The following is a 17365-nucleotide window of genomic DNA, read 5'->3' as shown; positions in this document are numbered from 1 at the left end:
AACTACAATGATGGAAGTAATCTACATTAGACACAATTTACTAAGAGCAAAAATTTTGAGGTCTTAGAACAAAGGAAGTCAATATGTGTATATGTATGTAATTAGATTAGATTAGAATGATGATATGGTTTTATTTGTAGATGTGTGTGTTTTTTTTGTTCTTTTTTGTGTGTTCTGTTTTCTTCTTTTTTTCTTGTTTGCATGGTATTATTTTGGATTCAATGTTTGTTTTTTTGTTATAATTTTGCATTGAAATAAAAAAAATAAAAAATAAGAAAAGAAACTGCACTCTCCTGCCTTTGCTGCAAAACAGTTGTGCCCAATACTGGCAAGCTGTGCCCTTTGCTGACCTAGTGCCCACCCCACATTTTGGACTACAACTCCCATCAGCTCGGCTGGGGCTGACGGGAGTTGTAAACAACTGGACAGCACCAGGTTAGCAAAGACTGCTGCAGCGAGGCTCCTCACGGGGTCCCTGCCATGGGAGCATATTTACCCAGTGCTTTTCCAGCTGCACTGGCTCCCGGTGGAGTAGAGGGTCAGATTTAAGGTGCTGCTTTTGACCTTTAAAGCCCTTCACGGCCTAGGACCCTCGTACCTACGGGACCGCCTCTCCCAGTATGCCCCACGGAGAGCCTCAAGGTCCATAAATAGCAACACCCTAGAGGTCCCGGGCCCTGAGGAAGTCAGATTAGCCTCAACCAGAGCCAGGGCCTTCTCAACACTGGCTCCAGCCTGGTGGAACGCTCTGTCTCATGAGACCAGGGCCCTGTGGGATCCGATTTCTTTCTGCAGGGCCTGTAAGACAGAGTTGTTCAGCCTGGCCTTTGGCTTAGAATCAGTCTGATTCCCTCCCCCTCTTTCTTTTTTCCTTTCTCCTCCTGTGATGAGGCTGCATTTTGTATTTTAATCTTGTTTTTTAAGTTGTATTTCAATCAACTTGTTTTTATTATTGGTTGTTAGCCACCCTGAGCCCAGTCTTGGCTGGGGAGGGCGGGGTATAATATTATTATTATTATTATTATTATTATTACATTGTGAACTGTTGCCTGTCCATATGACCCGCAATGATAAAAGTTCTTGAAACTCAACTGTAGAACAACCAAAATGGTTCGGAGCAATGGACTTACATATCAGGCAGCAACTTTGGAATCAGCTCCACGGTGAACCTTGACGTCTCCTGGGTGACCTCCACCGGGATCTTTTCCATGGACATAAAGTGGATGCTGAAACGCACCATCGTTGCCCCTCGCTGGTCAGATTTCTCATTGTCATCAAACTCATTGGTCCGCCCGTGGGCCACCCAGGTGTACGTAGCAGGGTCGATGGTGAATTTGCCAGCTTCAGCGCTTCCCTTGGTCAAGCTGAGCTGCTGGAGGCCGCGGCTGAGGGTGTCTGCATCATCCTGGGCCCCATCAGCTTTCAGGCCCGAGAGGCGGACGCAGAGGTAGCAGTGGCTCAAGTGTACTTCAATGGCGCACTCCTTCATGAACTCCTTGGTCAAGGAGAACGTCCCCAGGAGGTGTCCTTTCTTTGACCTCTGCTTCTCCCAGGAGATCTTGACGTCGTGCAAGACGATGGAGTCGTTTTCTGCCACGGCGCACGAGGCGGCTTCCATGTCGGAGATGGGCAGCCACACCTTGCGATAATCGGAGGCATCCTTGTAAACATCCTTGGAGGCCAGAGTGGCGTATTTGGAGAAGCAGTCGATGGGCCTCTCAGAGTGCTGCAGACATACGTCGAAGCCTGGGACCACAGTCCACAGCTGCAAAGACGGCACCAGGAAGCCCCGCTGGATATCAGTGGTGAGCTGGAGGCACAAAACATCTCCGGCGCTGAGTTCCAGGGACAGTTCTACGTAGTGTGAGCACTTGCTTCTCTCCATCCGGCCCATGGTCCTCAGCTGCGTGCTGTGGCCCTTCTCAACCAGGGAGATCATCTCCTCATAATCTTTGCTCCTGACAGCTGCGAGGATGTTGCGCCAGGCCTGCACGTTGAAGAGGGAGACACTCTTGTCCCACAGCACTGGTGACTTTGGAGTGCACTCCTTTGAGGTCACCACGGAGTAGATCCTCTTCTTCCACATCAGCCTCACGCTGCTCCGTTCCTCGATGAAGGCCGGTTGTGCCACCAGCTGAAGAGCTCTGTAGTTGACAAGGTGAGGGTCTCGAAGGGTCTCCTTGTTCAGAGGAAACATGATTCTGAAGTTCTTGGCCATCCCTTCCACGCACATCACAAAGGAAACCTTCTGCTGGGCTTGTTGCTTCAGCTGAGTCGCCATCTCCAGCGAGTGGGCCTTCTTCTCATAGGCATTCGCCATGCTGTTTTTCCTGTTGAAATCGTGGCAGAGGAACTCAATGTCCTCTGAGGAGTACTGCACTGGCTTCTTTAAAATCACAGACAGGATGTGGCGCTGGAGGATCAGGTCCATGTAGCGTCGGATGGGGGAAGTCGCCCAGGTGTAAGAGTCCACGTGCAAGGAATAGTGGCCCACTTTGGACTGAGGAGACGAATTGGAGCGAAGGAAAAAGGAGCGGGACAGAAGCTTCCGGAACTCCATGTTCGCCGGGGCCAGCTTGGGATGGATGTCGTCCGTCGTAATAAGGTCAAGCATCTTGGGGACATCGCAAGCATCGGCAGCTGACTTGAGGTGGTCCCACAATGAAGTCAGGAGGGTAAATTTCCCGCTGGTCTCCACGTGGACCCCTCTGGCTGCAGCTCCCAGATGATGGGAGAGGTGGGTGGACAGAGGAATTATATCGCGGTATTTGTCCCTCATCTGAGCCATCTGTTGTGGGTTGGGCTCCACCTGGCAGCGCAGAGGGGTTCGATCTCTGGTGGAAGCCCTGTTGGTGAGGAACTCGCCCACGGAACTGTTGAACATGATCATGAACTCCTCAACCATCTGGTGGGAACACCTCTGGCCCAGAGGGCATTCCTCGTCCAGTTGATCATAATAACAGTCTTCATGAAGCCGGGACAGCCGATGTACGCGGGAGAAGTGGTACGCAACCGCAACACAATCCTCCAGGGTATCAAAGCGTAGGGATGGCGCCTCTGCCTTGTAGCTGTTCTTGATGATACCCTCTGCCTCCTCATAGGTCAGCTGCCGGTCTGAGCAGATTGTGGACACAGCAAAGGAGACATTCGCCATCTGGTCCGTCTTCTTATCCACCGTGACGAAGAGAGAGATCACAGGCCTATCTTTCTGTGGCAGGAGACTACAGAGGTCTTGGCTTAGCTGAGGCGGGAGCATGCAAACCGGCTCCTTCCCGGGAGCGTAATAGGTGGCTCCCCGGTTCTTCGCTTCCGTATCGAGAGCGCAGCCTTTGGGGATCACAGAAGCGACGTCGGCAATATGGACCCCTATCTCATATTTGTCACCCAGGTCTCGGACACTGATGGCATCGTCCAGATCCCTTGCACCTGGGGGGTCAACGGTGAAGGTGAGGTAAGCCCGAAGGTCTTTCCGGCTACCCTTTGTAAGAGAGAGCTTGCCAGAGGAGATTGTGGCCACCTCTTTGTTCACTGAGGGTGGGTGTTTGCTCCTGAGGCAGTATTCTGTGTCAAGGATACGCAACCCTTCCTCTAGGGTCTTAGCCAGAGGAAGAACCTCCGTAATAATCCCTAAGGGGAAGTAAAAGCCGTTCCGCCAATTCAGGACTTGGACCACAAAGAGGCAGTTCCTCCTCAGTTCTTGGGTTATCTTCTTGCAGGTCTTCAGCTTGATCTTGCCCCCTTGATCCACCCTGCGGATGGGAATGACATTGGGTTCATCTCTCAGCCCTGGGACGAAGATTTTGGTGACGGTCTGGTCAATGGGGACCATGACGCGGGGATCGAACTCGTCCATCATGCAGGTGAAGATGCGGTCCCGGTCAGCCTTCTTCAGAACCCCCACCACTTTCCCACGGAGACTTCCCTCACCCGTGGCCTTCCCTGGGCTGGGCTGCAGGATCTCCACCAAGACCTGGTCCCCCGTGAAGCCCATCCCACAGTGAACCCGGCCTTTGATGTGGATGTTCAAGGGAGGGACGTCGTCCAGAGTGAAGGCAGACGCTCGGTCGTATTTCTCCTTGATGAGCTCGCATCGCTTGTACATGTTCGGGTTCATGCGTAGACACTCCTTCATGGTTTGCAGGTGGAAGCTGACGTACTCCTGCCTGCTGCTTTGGACGGTGGCCACCTCGGACTTCACGTTCATCAGCCCTTCGTCGGAGACCGTCACCACCATGTCTTTGCTCTCATCCAGGAGCTCCTGCAATATGGGGTCGTCGACGTTCAAGCTCTCTGCATCCGACAGCCAGGATTCGGTGTCGCTGCCGTCTTCCTCAAGCTGGGGGCTCCCCCTGTTCCAGCTGGCCCGGTCACACACCGCCTGCCTTATCTCCTCCAGCGTCAAGGTCTCAGGAGTCACGGTCTTCTTGTCAATGCACTCCTTGAGAAAGCCTTTCCAGACTTTGCTGCACTGCCCGAAGGAACACAAAGCCACTGCGTCCCCCACGACAACGACCTGGGACTGGGCCCTCGTCATGATGGTGTTCAGCATCCGAGCATCGTTGAAGAATTCCAGGTGGGAGCAGTTGACGTGGCAGAGGCTCTCCCTGGTGTGAACGGTGCTGATGATGATAACGCGGAACTCCCTCCCTGTTTTAAAAACAAGACAGAATTGCAAGGAAATGGAAAGGGTTGCGGCTTCCAAATGGAGACCATGAAGCAGACGTAGATACAGTAAAGAGTCCCTCAAACGGGATCCAGATTTGCCACAATCTGATCATGGAGGGAAAGGCTAAAGGTGGGAACTGAGAGGTGGTCTGAAACATATAATTCGATCCAACCAAGTCCAATGCAACCTAGACTTATATCGCAACTAAGCCCTACTCACAGGATTTCCACTGATTTCAGCAGGACTTAGCTGGATCGAGAACATTGGGTTCACATAGCTCAGTGATGTCTACTCTAACTGGCAGTGGCTCTCCAGGGTTTCTGGCGGGGGATGGAAGCTGCTCCAGCCCTACTTGAAGGCACCAACCAGGGTTTTAATCTGGGACATGCAAAATGGGATTCTCTGTAACCAAGCTAAGACCTAGGACCATAGGAAGTTGCCTTAGACCAAGTCAGGTCAGTGGTCCATTTAGCTACATTGACAGGCAGTGGCGAAAGGGTGCTCTGTCACTGAGCTCTGGCCTGTGGCAGGGAGTGGCTGCTTGGAAAGGGTTATGGGATAGCGTCCTTATTTCTCATAAGCTGTGGTTCCCTTCTTTGGCTTCAAGCACACCTGGCAGCTGGGCAAGTACCAACCTGGCAGATTCTCGTAGCCCTCCACCACCACGTCCCCCAGCCGCTTCTTCCTCAGCTCCTGTCTTATTACATTCACCTGGTGAAAATAAAGAGGAGCCGGTCAGTTCACCAACAGGCAGGTGGCTTTAACAAGGCTGGTGGCGTCCTTCTGCAGCAAGGCTCCCTTGCATGAGGGATGTACATTTTTTGCCATTGCGGGTCCTGCTGCATTTCTGCCTCTCATGTAGCTGTTGGAAGCATGTCAAGAGAGTGGGGAGTTGGCAATGTTTGCTACTGATTTATTGCTTCAAAGGAGTTCTAAACCGATCGCACAGTAAAGTATCAGAGCAATGCACAGGGAAGCAAAATTAAACATGCAACACAGAACATAATCACAGTTAAAATAACAGGACAATGCCCAAAGAGAATCAGTGGGCAATAATTAAAATGTTGTTGAGAATAGGCTTGGGCAGAGACTTCCGGATTTCCTCTGATCGGGAGGAATCCGCTTTGTGGAAATTAGGGTCTGGACCGCCACGGCGAGGCGGAGACCCATTAAAAACCACACGCGGGAGAAGCCTGTGGACGTGGGATTCGGCTGGCACCTTTTGCGCCTCCCCTACTCGCGGGGATCCGGAGTGACGTGGGGTGAGCGGCGCAGTGCTTCGAATTGACTGCTTTTTTCACGAAGTGAAGCCGCATTGCTGTTGCTGGAGAGCGCTGACTTTTTCCTGTGGACAATTGGACTTTAAACAACTACCCGTGAGTAGAACGGAAAATTGGATTACTAAACATCTTTAATTTGGCACCGAAGCGGGAAGGTTCCAAACAGGAAGTCCGCCTTCCGCTTTTGTAAATAGATTGAAGCAAAGACATTGCAAGCTAAAGTCTGGAAAGTCTTCTGTAAAGGATTAAATCTCCATCGGTTAAAATTACTAAACCACCCTTGGAAGCAGGAGAAGAGGGGGAAAGAGTGGAGAGGGGGAGAGAGTGAAGAAAGATAAATTACCACCGTTTCGAACCTGGGTAGGGGCTGCCAGGAAGACCGATGTTTTGGGAAAGTTCATTGACTGTGAATACGATGTTTTGGGAGATTTCATTGACTGTGAATAAAACGTATGTTGACAGATAGTTAAATAAGAGAAACATATTGATTCCAATGTTTCCTTTTGCACTTAAAAGGAGCAAAATATCTGAAAATCGAAATTAACTTTGTTAACTTTGTTGCTGGACCTGCTTTTAAAAGGACGGATACAAATAGAAATTGTTTCCCCTAGAGGGAGTTTTTGAAACTGTTGCAGGAGTGGAGTTGGGGAATTCTCCAGCTGAAGATTAAAGACTGTGAGAACTAGGCATTGACCTTGGACAAGAATGTGGACAGAAGAAGCCTTAGTGATTGCTTTTTGTAAAACAAGTGCCTTATTGGAACAGCTTCATGAGAAGATGGATGTGATGACTACTAGCATTGACAATTTTGGACAAAAAAGGATTGATTTGGGACAAAAAGTGAATACTTATACAGAAACTACTCAGGAACCGACCCAGGAATCTGCTTTGACATGGCAAGCTGTGGAAAAGACAAAGGAGGAGGTTGTTGTTGAACCTCAAGTAATACAAGTGGAGAGAGCCTCAGCCTTGTATGAACATAAGCTGTTGTTTTTGAAGACCAAATCTGGAGAAAGCCAGATTTGGAGAGATGGAGTCCCGCTTGGATTGGAGAAGGAAAGTTGGAAAAATCCCCTTATGGCAGGGATGTTCTGGCTTTTGGGATCTGGTTTTGGGTCAGGGGGAGATTGGAGTGGCGGGGGACTTTAACTTTGGAGGGATTTTGAAACATGTTCTGAAATATCCTTTGGATTTTAGTTCTGTTTATGGAGAATGGGCTGATCTGTCGAGAAGGGATAAAGACATTGTTAGGTTGGAGTCTCCCCGAGATCTACTCCTCAGTGACAAAGGAATTAAGAACAAGATCAGCAGGAGACAAAGTAAAGTGCAGGTATAAATATGAAGAAGGGACATGGAAAAGAGTTAAGAGCCTCGGATAGAAGATCACCAGGTTGATGGACTAGATGGAATGGATAGAAAGGACTGACAATTATAACGGATGATTTGTGGAAAGGTTGAAGGAAGTCATACCAAAAGCCTGTGAAAATGAGAATTGAATCTTTTTCTGTATTTTGTATTTTGTACTACGCAAATTAATAAAAATTATGCATGAAAAAAAAAGAAAGGACTGACAGAACCCGAGACCAGGGAGAAGAGACGGTGGATGAAGATTGGAAGAATTTTTAAAAATTTATTTAGAGAAATATTGTAAAATTAATGAGTCTTAGGAAAATGTTGGAATGAAACTATATGGCTTTTGTAGAAATGTTATAAGGAGTTATGTACAAATAAGTTTTAGGGTTCTTTATGGTAAGATAAGGTTAAAATAAATTAAGACAATTAAATGACAGAAAATAGTGAAAGATGGAAAGGATTTGCTGAAATAATTAATAACTAGAATACAAAAAAGGGAGGTGTGAGGAGGTCGATGAAACAAGTTAATGAAAGATAAAGATATGGAAATATTGGATTTGTTTTTTAAAGATTTTTTGCTTTTGTTTTTGGTTTTGATGTATTGTGTGTTTTGTTCTTTTATTCCTTTTCAATATGTATTGACTTGTATTGTTTAATTTATTTTTTCTCTTTTTTTCTCATTTTTTTCTGTAATCTTAAACTCTCAATAAATATTATTTTTTAAAAGAGAGAATAGGCTTGGGCAAATAAAAAGGTCTTAACAGGAGCACTTGTAATTAGCAGTCTCCATATCGATGTTTGGGATAGTTATCCTCATCTTGCTGGCTACTGTTGGGTAGGATGGAACTTTCCTCTCACCTGCAATATTTTCCCAATTTATTTTGCATGTGGTTATTTTGCATGCTTGCAAGATTTGGCTTTGGAGAGCTTTAGCTTTGGTCTTGCTGCATACAAACCTCCTGGCTTATAAAGCAAGCATTTTTTGGTTTTTTTAAATGTCTTGGTGACCAGGCAATAAAGTTCCCATCATCCCTGACCACTGGTCCTGTTAGCTAGGGATCATGGGAGTTGTAGGCGAAAACTTCTGGAGGGCCAAAAGTTGGGTATGTCTGGTGTAAATGTTATATGTAAAACTGAATAAAAAATTATAATAATAATAAATGTCCCTCCTCCTGTCACTGAGCACATAATAAATAATAATAATAATAATAATAATAATAATAATAATAATAATAATAATAATAATAATACAGTCATACCTCATGTTACGTTTGCTTCAGGTTGAGCATTTTCAGGTTGCATCCCGTGGCAACCCGGAAGTACTGGAAAGAATTACCTCCGGGTTTTGCCGCTCGCACATGTGCAGATGCGAAAAAGGATGTCACACACATGCGCAGAAGCGGCAAGTCGTGACCCACACAGATGGGGGTTGCATCTCTTTCAGATTGCGAATGGGCCTCCAGAAGGGATCCCATTCGCAACCAGAGGTACCACTGTAATACCTTTATTGTCAATGTACAACCTGTGTACAATGAAATTAACCAAGCCTCCCCCCTACACACAAACACTCAATCCTTTTGCACTCTGTGTGCTTGCCGCACAACACACCAACCCCAAAACTCAGTTGCACTATATTATTTTCCGTTCAGCAGCCTAGCAGCCCACGGATAGAAACTGTTTTCTAGCCTGTTAGTATGACTGATTACGCACAGTCCCAACCACGCAGTAACCCTCATGACGCACCTGGTTCCCATAAGAGACCACGCATATCCTCCTGAAGTCCCGCTCTCCCCATTGATCTGGCCACCTCTGGGCCATCTCCTCCACCTTCTCCACTACCTGCCCGATCTCGGAGGCGTTGCGCCAGGAGCTGATGGAGGCATCCCACTCGGCGGAACCGGCGACATGGCAGAACATGAGCGGGTGGAACTCGGGGTGCGGAGGGATGTTCCCCATGGCGCGGATGGCGTCCCCTTTCCCAACGTAGAAGTGCCTGGAGACGAAGTCGATGATGCTCGCCGCGGAGCGGTAGTTCTCGTTGAAGATGATCCTGCTCTTCAAGGCCACTTCGTGCTTCTCCTTCTGGTAGTACTGGAAGAGGCGGTTCAGGAGCGTGTGGTCGGCCGACTGCTCCCCGGCCTGCAGGCAGAAGAGTTTGGGGGTCGTCTGCATGTGGTCCCCCGCGAGGATGATGCGGGTCTCGAAGGTGGCCAGGGAGAGGGGGACTAGGGCTTCGCACTCCAGCATCTGGGCAGCTTCGTCGATCAGGATGTGGCTGAAATAGCCAGGGGTCAGCCCAAGCTCCCGGGACTGCATGGCAGTGGTGATGATGATCCTGTGCCGATCCAGTTCTTCCTTTGTGGGGAGGCGGAAGGAGTCTCGGTTCTGGGAGAAGCAGCAGTAGAGGTTCACGGTGTGGTCTCTCATATTGATATTACGTTTGATGTACATGACCCTTAACGGGACAGCCTCGGGGTGCCCGGATGTCACGTAATCGTGGAAATACTCGCGGATGTATATATCGGCGGCACTGGGGAAATAAGATGGGTTTACTGCAACCATTTAAAAACACAGAGCTTGTAACAAATCAGACCGTTGGTCCATGCAGCTCCATGCTGTCTACATGGACTGGCAGCAGCTGTGCAGGATTTTGAGCAGGAGTAACTCCTCACAGAGATGCTAGCAGGGATTGAACCTTTTGCTTCCAAGGCAGACACTCTCCATGTGACAGCCCTTTAGGTAAAGGTAAAGGGACCCCTGACCATTAGGTCCAGTCGTGGCAGACTCTGGGGTTGCGGCACTCATCTCGCTTTATTGGCCGAGGGAGCCGGCGTACAGCTTCCGGGTCATGTGGCCAACATGACTAAGCCGCTTCTGGCGAACCAGAGCAGCGCACGGAAACGCCGTTTACCTTCCCACTGGAGCAGTACCTATTTATCTACTTGCACTTTGATGTGCTTTCGAACTGCTAGGTTGGCAGGAGCAGGGACCGAGCAACAGGAGCTCACCCCGTCGTGGGGATTCGAACTGCCGACCTTCTGATCAGCAAGTCCTAGGCCAGGGGTCTGCAACCTTTAAGACAAAAAGAGCCACTTGGACCCGTTTCCGAAGAAAAAACAACTGGGAGCCGCAAAACTCGTCATTATAAAAATAACTTTTTTGTCACTTTTTTATTATTTATTTGTTTGACCCCTCAGAATTACTCTTCCTCATAGAAATAAACATTAAATTAACAAGTTACCTTTTTGTGTGTGTGTGTTCTTCACTCCCCTTCAAAACAGTGACCAGCGTACATGCCCCCTTTCAATGCAGTGACCAGAGTACATGCCCCTTACAATGTAGCGGGCGGGCGGGCAGGAAGGTGACGTCGGGACGGTGCGTGACTAACGAAAGCACCGCCCCCATGCGACGTCACAGCCAGTACAGCGCCCGCCACAGTGGGGAGTGTTGGAGCGCACAATGCGCCTCCTCCCCTCGTTAGAATCCGCCCCGGAGCCGCAGCAAAGGTGTAAGAGAGCCACATGCGGCTCCGGAGCCGCAGGTTGCAGACCCCTGTCCTAGGCTCTGTGGTTTAACCCACAGCACCACCCACGTTCCTTTAGACAGCCCTTTAGACTTTACCTATTGAAAGGGCTGCATGGTGTGGATCTCATATCAGTGTTACGAGAGTGTGAGCAACACATTTCTCTCTCCCCTTTCTCCACAACATGCAGAACTGCAATGGTAACCAGAAGGCTGGCGTTCGGAGCCCAGCAAGAGCTGGCTGTGGGCAGGATCCTTGCATTGCTGCGGGTTTGACTAGATGACCCTTGGGATCCCTTCCCTCTCTGCCATGCTATGATTATATCAAGCAGCTAAAGGAACAAAAAGATGCTTCTGAAACGTTGTCACATGGAGGATGGACCAAGCTTGTTTTCTCCCGCTCCAGAGGCCCTTAGGGCCTGAAGCAGTGACTCTCCTTCCTTGGAGGTTTTTAATCAGCGCTTGGATGGCCCTCGGCCATGGATCATCTAGTTGAGATTCCTGCATTGGAGGAGTTGGACTAGATGACCCTCAGGGTCCCTTCCAACTCTACAATTCTATGATGCTATGTTTAAAGAGCTTCCAATGTGCCTTTAAAGCACATTAAAAAGGTAAAGGGATCTGATTCCCTGAATTCTCCTCTGGTTTCCACCCCCTGGTGTTCAGAAGCAGAGTCCTCTCCAAGGACCCAACTCACCTGTTGGTGTGCGTGCAAATCAGGACGCGGGTCTTTGGCTGTTTGATGATCTCCAAGGTGGCCATGGCCAAGGTGTAGGTCTTCCCGGTCCCAAACGGCCCGTAGATCAAGAGAGGCGGCACTTGCCGGACTCCAGCCGCCTGCCCGGTGATGAAAGAGATGGCTTGGATCTGCTTCTTGTTGGCCCTCTGCAGGAGAACCTGACCGAGGGGTCGTGGGATGGAGCAGGCCGCGACGTCAGGGAAGATGAGCTTCTCATCCTTCAGCTGGTCCACGGCCCAGTGCCACTGCCGGAACTGGAGCTGGTCAATCTGGAACTGGACCTCCACCTTGAGGGACATGTCCGCACGGAGACCCAGCTCGACGCAGCAGCGCTTGGGCAGAAGAAGCCAGATGCTCTTCTCGGACTTCATCTCAACGGAGACCTCAAAGACGCGGTTGTTGGCCGGATGGTCCGGGGCCAGGAAGGCAGTTTTGACCATGCGGTAGAGGAGGTAGCCTTCGTCAGAGTCCGGGGTCAGGGAGTAGGGGGTGGGGAGGTGGGCAAATAGCTCTCCTGGGAGTGCACACCTTATCCCCATGGAAAGGGTCTCCATCTTCTGCTGAATGGAGATGGTCACTTGGAAGTTGAGCCTGTATATCAGAACAAGAGGGGGGATCAAAGAGTAGGGAAAGAGATTGGGAAGAAGGGGAGGAGGCAGATGGGCAAAGAGGCATGAATTTAAAATCTCGAATGATCAAAGCTAAATGCATACTAAATAGTAATAATAATGAACAGGTAGACTGCGATCGACAGGTCGGCCCCAGGTTGTCAGAAGTCGATCACAGGCTCATTTTTGACCGCGGGTAAAAAGGGACATGGATGGCGCTGTGGGTTAAACCACAGAGCCTAGGGCTTGCCGATCAGAAGGTCGGCGGTTCAAATCCCCGTGACAGGGTGAGCTCCCGTTGCTCAGTCCCTGCGCCTGCCAACCTAGCAGTTTGAAAGCACGTCAAAGTGCAAGTAGATAAATAGGTACTGCTCCGGCGGGAAGGTAAACGGTGTTTCCATGCGCAGCTCTGGTTTGCCAGAAGCGGCTTAGTCATGCTGGCCACATGACCCGGAAGTTGTACGCCGGATCCCTTGGCCAAAAAAGTGAGATGAGCGCCGCAACCCCAGAGTCGGCCACGACTGGACCTAACGGTCAGGGGTCCCTTTACTTTTACCTAAAAAGGAGAATTTGGTCCCCCTCCCTCTTTCCTTTATCTGTGTACAATTTGAAGAGCGGAAGGCGGAGTCTCAGCTGGCACTATGACTTATTGTTTATCTAACCCCCCCCAGCCAAAAAATGGGTAGATCACTCCCACTTTTTTATTCTGTGAGTAGATCACAGTCTCTTGGGAGTTGGATGTCCCGGTATTACATTATCTCCTAGAGACAACAACCCTGTATAATGCAGAAGGGAAAGCTGAGGCTAAAAGCCGCACACCTCAGGCCACCTTGGCCTCACTCACTTGGCAATCAGCGCTTCCTGCGCCTCTTCCTCCCTGAACAGGAAGTTGTGCATCTGCTCGCGGTAGTTCAGGCGGGCGATGGGCTTGCCCTGGGCGCCACGCTGGAAGTCCAGGGAGAGCGACGGGGGCTTGTACTTGGCCAGCAGCTCCAGCTCCTGCCCGGTGCGCTCCATGCTGGGCACCACCACCCGGTTGCCGCTGTGCCACCGCTCGAAGTCCACAAAGCGGCTGCTCTGCCCCGCGGACGACGGGTCCACTTGCCAGGGGGCCTCCTTCTGCCCCACCCGGGCATGCAGCTTCCGGAGCAGGACTGGGCGCGCGCCAAAGTCGAACACCAGCCACTGCTCATAGACACCGAAGGTCTGGCACTCCAGGCACACCTCCACCTCCGTCGCCGGCGGAGACGCCCGTACGGCCTTGAATCTTTCTCCCGAGGCGTAGGTTAGACCTCGCTTGAGCCCGCTCCCTGCCAGGTAGAAGGCAGCGCCAGGAACGCGCTTCAGCAGGGCCACATGCACCAGCGGCTTCTGAAATTGGAAGGCGGCCATGTTATCTCACGTCACATAATAATCATTCATTATTTATACCCCGCCCATCTGGCTGGGCTTCCCCAGCCACTCTGGGCAGCTTCCAACCAAATATTAAAATACAGTAATACATCAAACATTAAAAGCTTCCCTAAACAGGGCTGCCTTCAGATATCTTCTAAAAGTCAGATAGTTGTTTATTCCCTTGACATCTGATGGGAGGTCGTTCCACAGGGCAGGCGCCACTACCGAGAAGGCCCTCTGCCTAGTTCCCTGTAGCTTTGCTTCTCGCAATGAGGGAACCACCAGAAGGCCCTCGGCGCTGGACCTCAGTGTCTGAGCTGAACGATGGAGGTGGAGACACTCCTTCCAGTATACTGGGCAAAGACCATTTAGGGCTTTAAAGGTCAGCACCAACACTTTGAATTGTGTTCGGAAACGTACTGGGAGCCAATGTAGGTCTTTCAAGACCGGTGTTATGCGGTCTCGGCGGCCACTCCCAGTCACCAGCCTAGCTGTCGCATTCTGGATTAATTGCAGTTTCTGGGTCACCTTCAAAGGTAGCCCCACATAGAGCACATTGGGGTAGTCCAAGCTGGAGATAACCAGAGCATGCACCACTCTGGCGAGACAGTCTGTGGGCAGATAGGGTCTCAGCCTGCATACCAGATGGAGCTGGTAAACAGCTGCCCTGGACACAGAATTGACCTGCGCCTCCATGGACAGCTGTGAGTCCAAAATGACTCCCAGGCTGCGCACCTGGTCCTTCAGGGGCACAGTTACCCCATTCAGGACCAGGGAGTCCTCCACACCTGCCCGCCTCCTGTCCCCCAAAATCAGTACAGTGGTACCTCGGGTTACAGATGCTTCAGGTTACAGACTCCACTAACCCAGAAATAGTACCTCGGGTTAAGAACTTTGCTTCAGGATGAGAACAGAAATTGTGTGGCAGTGGTACAGCAGCAGCGGGAGACCCCATTAGCTAAAGCTGTACCTCAGGTTAAGAACAGTTTCAGGTTCAGAACGGACCTCCAGAACAAATTTAGTTCTTAACCCGAAGTACAAGTGTATTGCGGAATCGTAGACTTGGAATGGTCCCCTGATTCCCAAAATAATTTCTTTTGGGAATCATAGGTACAGAACTACCTAAATGATATAGAAATTTATTAATGCATGCGACTACAGCGGCAAGAATGCTCCTCACCCAAAAAAGTCCCAGCAAAGGAAGAATGGATACAAAAACTTATGGAATATGCAGAAATGGCAAAACTTACTGGAAGAATAAGAAATCAAGATAATAAACTTTGTATAAAAGAATGGAAATGGTTTGTTGGATATTTACAGATAAATTGCAAAACAGATAAAAACATTGGCAGGATTATTGTAATAACCTGCAGTTTCATAAGACTATATATTTAAAGTAGATGATTAAATGAATTTGGATATGCAGAAGATGTTAAAAAATAAATTTAAGGAACCGCAGGAAGTCAAACTTTGAAATGTTAAATTGATGGGGCAGTTTAATCCATCCCTGTCTTCCTAAAGTAAGGATACAAGACCCCCTCCTTCAACATCTCTAGGATTTATTTTGCCTTCTCAAGCTTACCTTGGAATGAACAGTGAAAACCCATCGATAGCGCATCTTCTTGTCCTCCGATTGCACGCGCAGAGGTTGCGGACAGGTGACCTTAACGCCGTCAACATCCTCGGAAATCTGGCGAGAGAGGCAACCGGATGAGCCAAGCGGCCAGTAGCCAATGGCCTGGCCAGATGAGATGGGAGCCTTCCCCCTTTTCGTCACCGTTCAGAAAAAAGATCCCTCTAGGACTACTTATAGAAATTTATCAAAACAAGAGGGAGGTGAGTATGAATTAAAAGAACTTAAGGAATTATCAGGGAAATAAACAACATGGTTACAATAGCGTCATTTGAATGAGGTATTTAAGAAAGATAGGATTATGAGGGTTTGGGGAACCAATATCTCAACTGGAGAGAGAACTGTTGGAATGTAATGTAAAAGTGCTGTCTAAAATGTATAAAATATTACTGGAATGGGAGACAAAGGATGAGAAAGTAAAATCCTCAGTGATACATTGGGCAAAAGATATTGGTCACAATATAGACATGGAGGCCTGGGAGCGATTGTGGATTACGGAAATAAAATTTACAGCATGTTATCGTCTAAGAGAAAATGATATGAAAATAATATATCGTTGGTATCGGACACCGAGTAAACGGGCAAAAAATGTATAAATCTAAATCAAATAAGTGTTGGAAATGTAAAGAGAAAGAAGGTTCTTTTTTATCATATGTGGTGGTCTTGTAGTAAGGTTAAAGCTTACTGGGAAATGAATTAAAAGGATGTTTAAAATAACCTTTGCAAAAAACAAACAAGCCCAGAAGCTTTTCTTTTGGGAATTATAGGGACAGAACTACCTAAATTGGACTCCAGCGGCAAGAATGTTACTTGCTCAAAAACGGAAAAGCAGAAAAGGAGGAATGGATACCAAAACTTATGGAATATGCAGAAATGGTGAAACTTACGATTAAGACTTCGTTGTGGCTTTCCTGGTATTCAGCAAGAAGCCGGTCCTGATACGAAAGCAGGCCATACTGTTTGGCGGTCCGCTTGTTCTTCTCAGAGACCTTTGCCCGCTGAATCCATTCTTCCAGCTCCTGGGCAGAATGGGCGTACGTGCAGTCCTCCCCATATTCACAGACATCAACTCTGCAGGAAGACACCAACCCAGAGTTGACTTATATGGGATAAAAGAATCAAGACAGGTGCTTTTGGCACAGCCATGCCCTTCAATTTGTATAGCCACACCCAGGGGCACCGAAAAATCATAGGTGGCTGGGTCACCTTTTGAGTGATGCAAAGGTGGAATGGGAACTAATCTGCAAACTGTTCTGGGTAATCTGAGTTAAATCCATCATTCAGTCCGGACGCTGAGGTCCAGCTCTGAGGGCCTTCTGGTAGTTCCCTCCCTGCGAGAAGTGAGGTTACAGGGAACCAGGCAGAGGGCCTTCTCAGTGGTGGCACCCTCCCTGTGGAACTCCCTCCCATCAGATGTCAAGGAAATAAACAACTATCTGACCTTTAGAAGACATCTGAAGGCAGCCCTGCTTAGGGAAGTTTTTAAAGTTTGAAGTTTTATTCTGTTTTTAGTGTTCTGTTGGGAGATGCCCAGAGTGGCTGGGCGTAGTATAAATAAATTATTATTAGTATTAGTATTATTATTAGTAGTAGTAGTAGTAGTAGTAGTATTTACACTCTGGCTTTTTCCCTGACAGAGCATCAAGGTGGTTTACAGTTAAAATAATTACCGCTAAAAACAAAAAACCCATCATTAATAAACAATTAAATACATATTGTCAGAGCTGCTACCAGGTCCCAGCTCACATAGGACCACGCCACACAGCGTCCACTTTAAAAGAGTCTTTATTGAGTTACAAGTTTCATTTCCGAACTGCAGCGTGCAGCTCTACACCTTCTGCTCTAGGTCGGCGAAGACCCGTCTGAGTCCCCGCCTCTTGCACACCAGCTTAATACCCTAGCCTTGCTCCACCTCCTTCGCCTCTCCCTACGTCTCTGGGTCCTTCTGCCCCCCTGGGCCTCCTCCCTTCTACTCTCCTCTGACGCTGACCCCCCTGATCCTTCTGCCTCCTTGCGGCGGGCTTTAGGACCTGGCTCACTCTCCGGGCTGCTTACTGCTCCAGCTTCCGCTGCATTTGAACTTGGCGCGCGCGCCCAACTCTCTACTTTCCTCTTAACCGTTGCCTCGCTCTCTGAGGAGGGCGTGACCACCCCTGACTCGTGCCCTCC

General features: G+C 49.0%; 1 protein-coding gene and 1 long non-coding RNA gene across 3 annotated transcripts in view; both read right to left on the bottom strand.

Moving 5' to 3' along the window:
* The window catches only part of HELZ2 (helicase with zinc finger 2), a 51630-nt gene that overhangs the window by 17465 nt on the left and 16800 nt on the right, over window positions 1-17365 (bottom strand). Inside the window, exons 3-10 of one of the 2 annotated variants that reach the window (XM_082225742.1) lie at window positions 16084-16267; window positions 15146-15253; window positions 13013-13539; window positions 11519-12151; window positions 9043-9829; window positions 6303-6350; window positions 5302-5377; window positions 1131-4647 (exon numbers count right to left, since the gene is read on the bottom strand). In XM_082225742.1, coding sequence (XP_082081868.1) covers window positions 1131-4647; window positions 5302-5377; window positions 6303-6350; window positions 9043-9829; window positions 11519-12151; window positions 13013-13539; window positions 15146-15253; window positions 16084-16267 — 5880 coding nt within the window. The remainder of the gene's footprint in view (window positions 1-1130; window positions 4648-5301; window positions 5378-6302; window positions 6351-9042; window positions 9830-11518; window positions 12152-13012; window positions 13540-15145; window positions 15254-16083; window positions 16268-17365) is intronic. The other variant, XM_082225743.1, reaches the window with a different exon arrangement.
* Window positions 1-17365, bottom strand: part of LOC309534407 — a 200081-nt gene that overhangs the window by 168772 nt on the left and 13944 nt on the right. The gene's annotated exons all lie outside the window — the stretch shown is intronic.

Source organism: Podarcis vaucheri, assembly GCF_965113315.1.
Source record: "Podarcis vaucheri genome assembly, chromosome: 6".
Classification (NCBI taxonomy): Eukaryota; Metazoa; Chordata; class Lepidosauria; order Squamata; family Lacertidae; genus Podarcis; species Podarcis vaucheri.
This window is presented reverse-complemented; position numbering and strand designations above follow the sequence as displayed.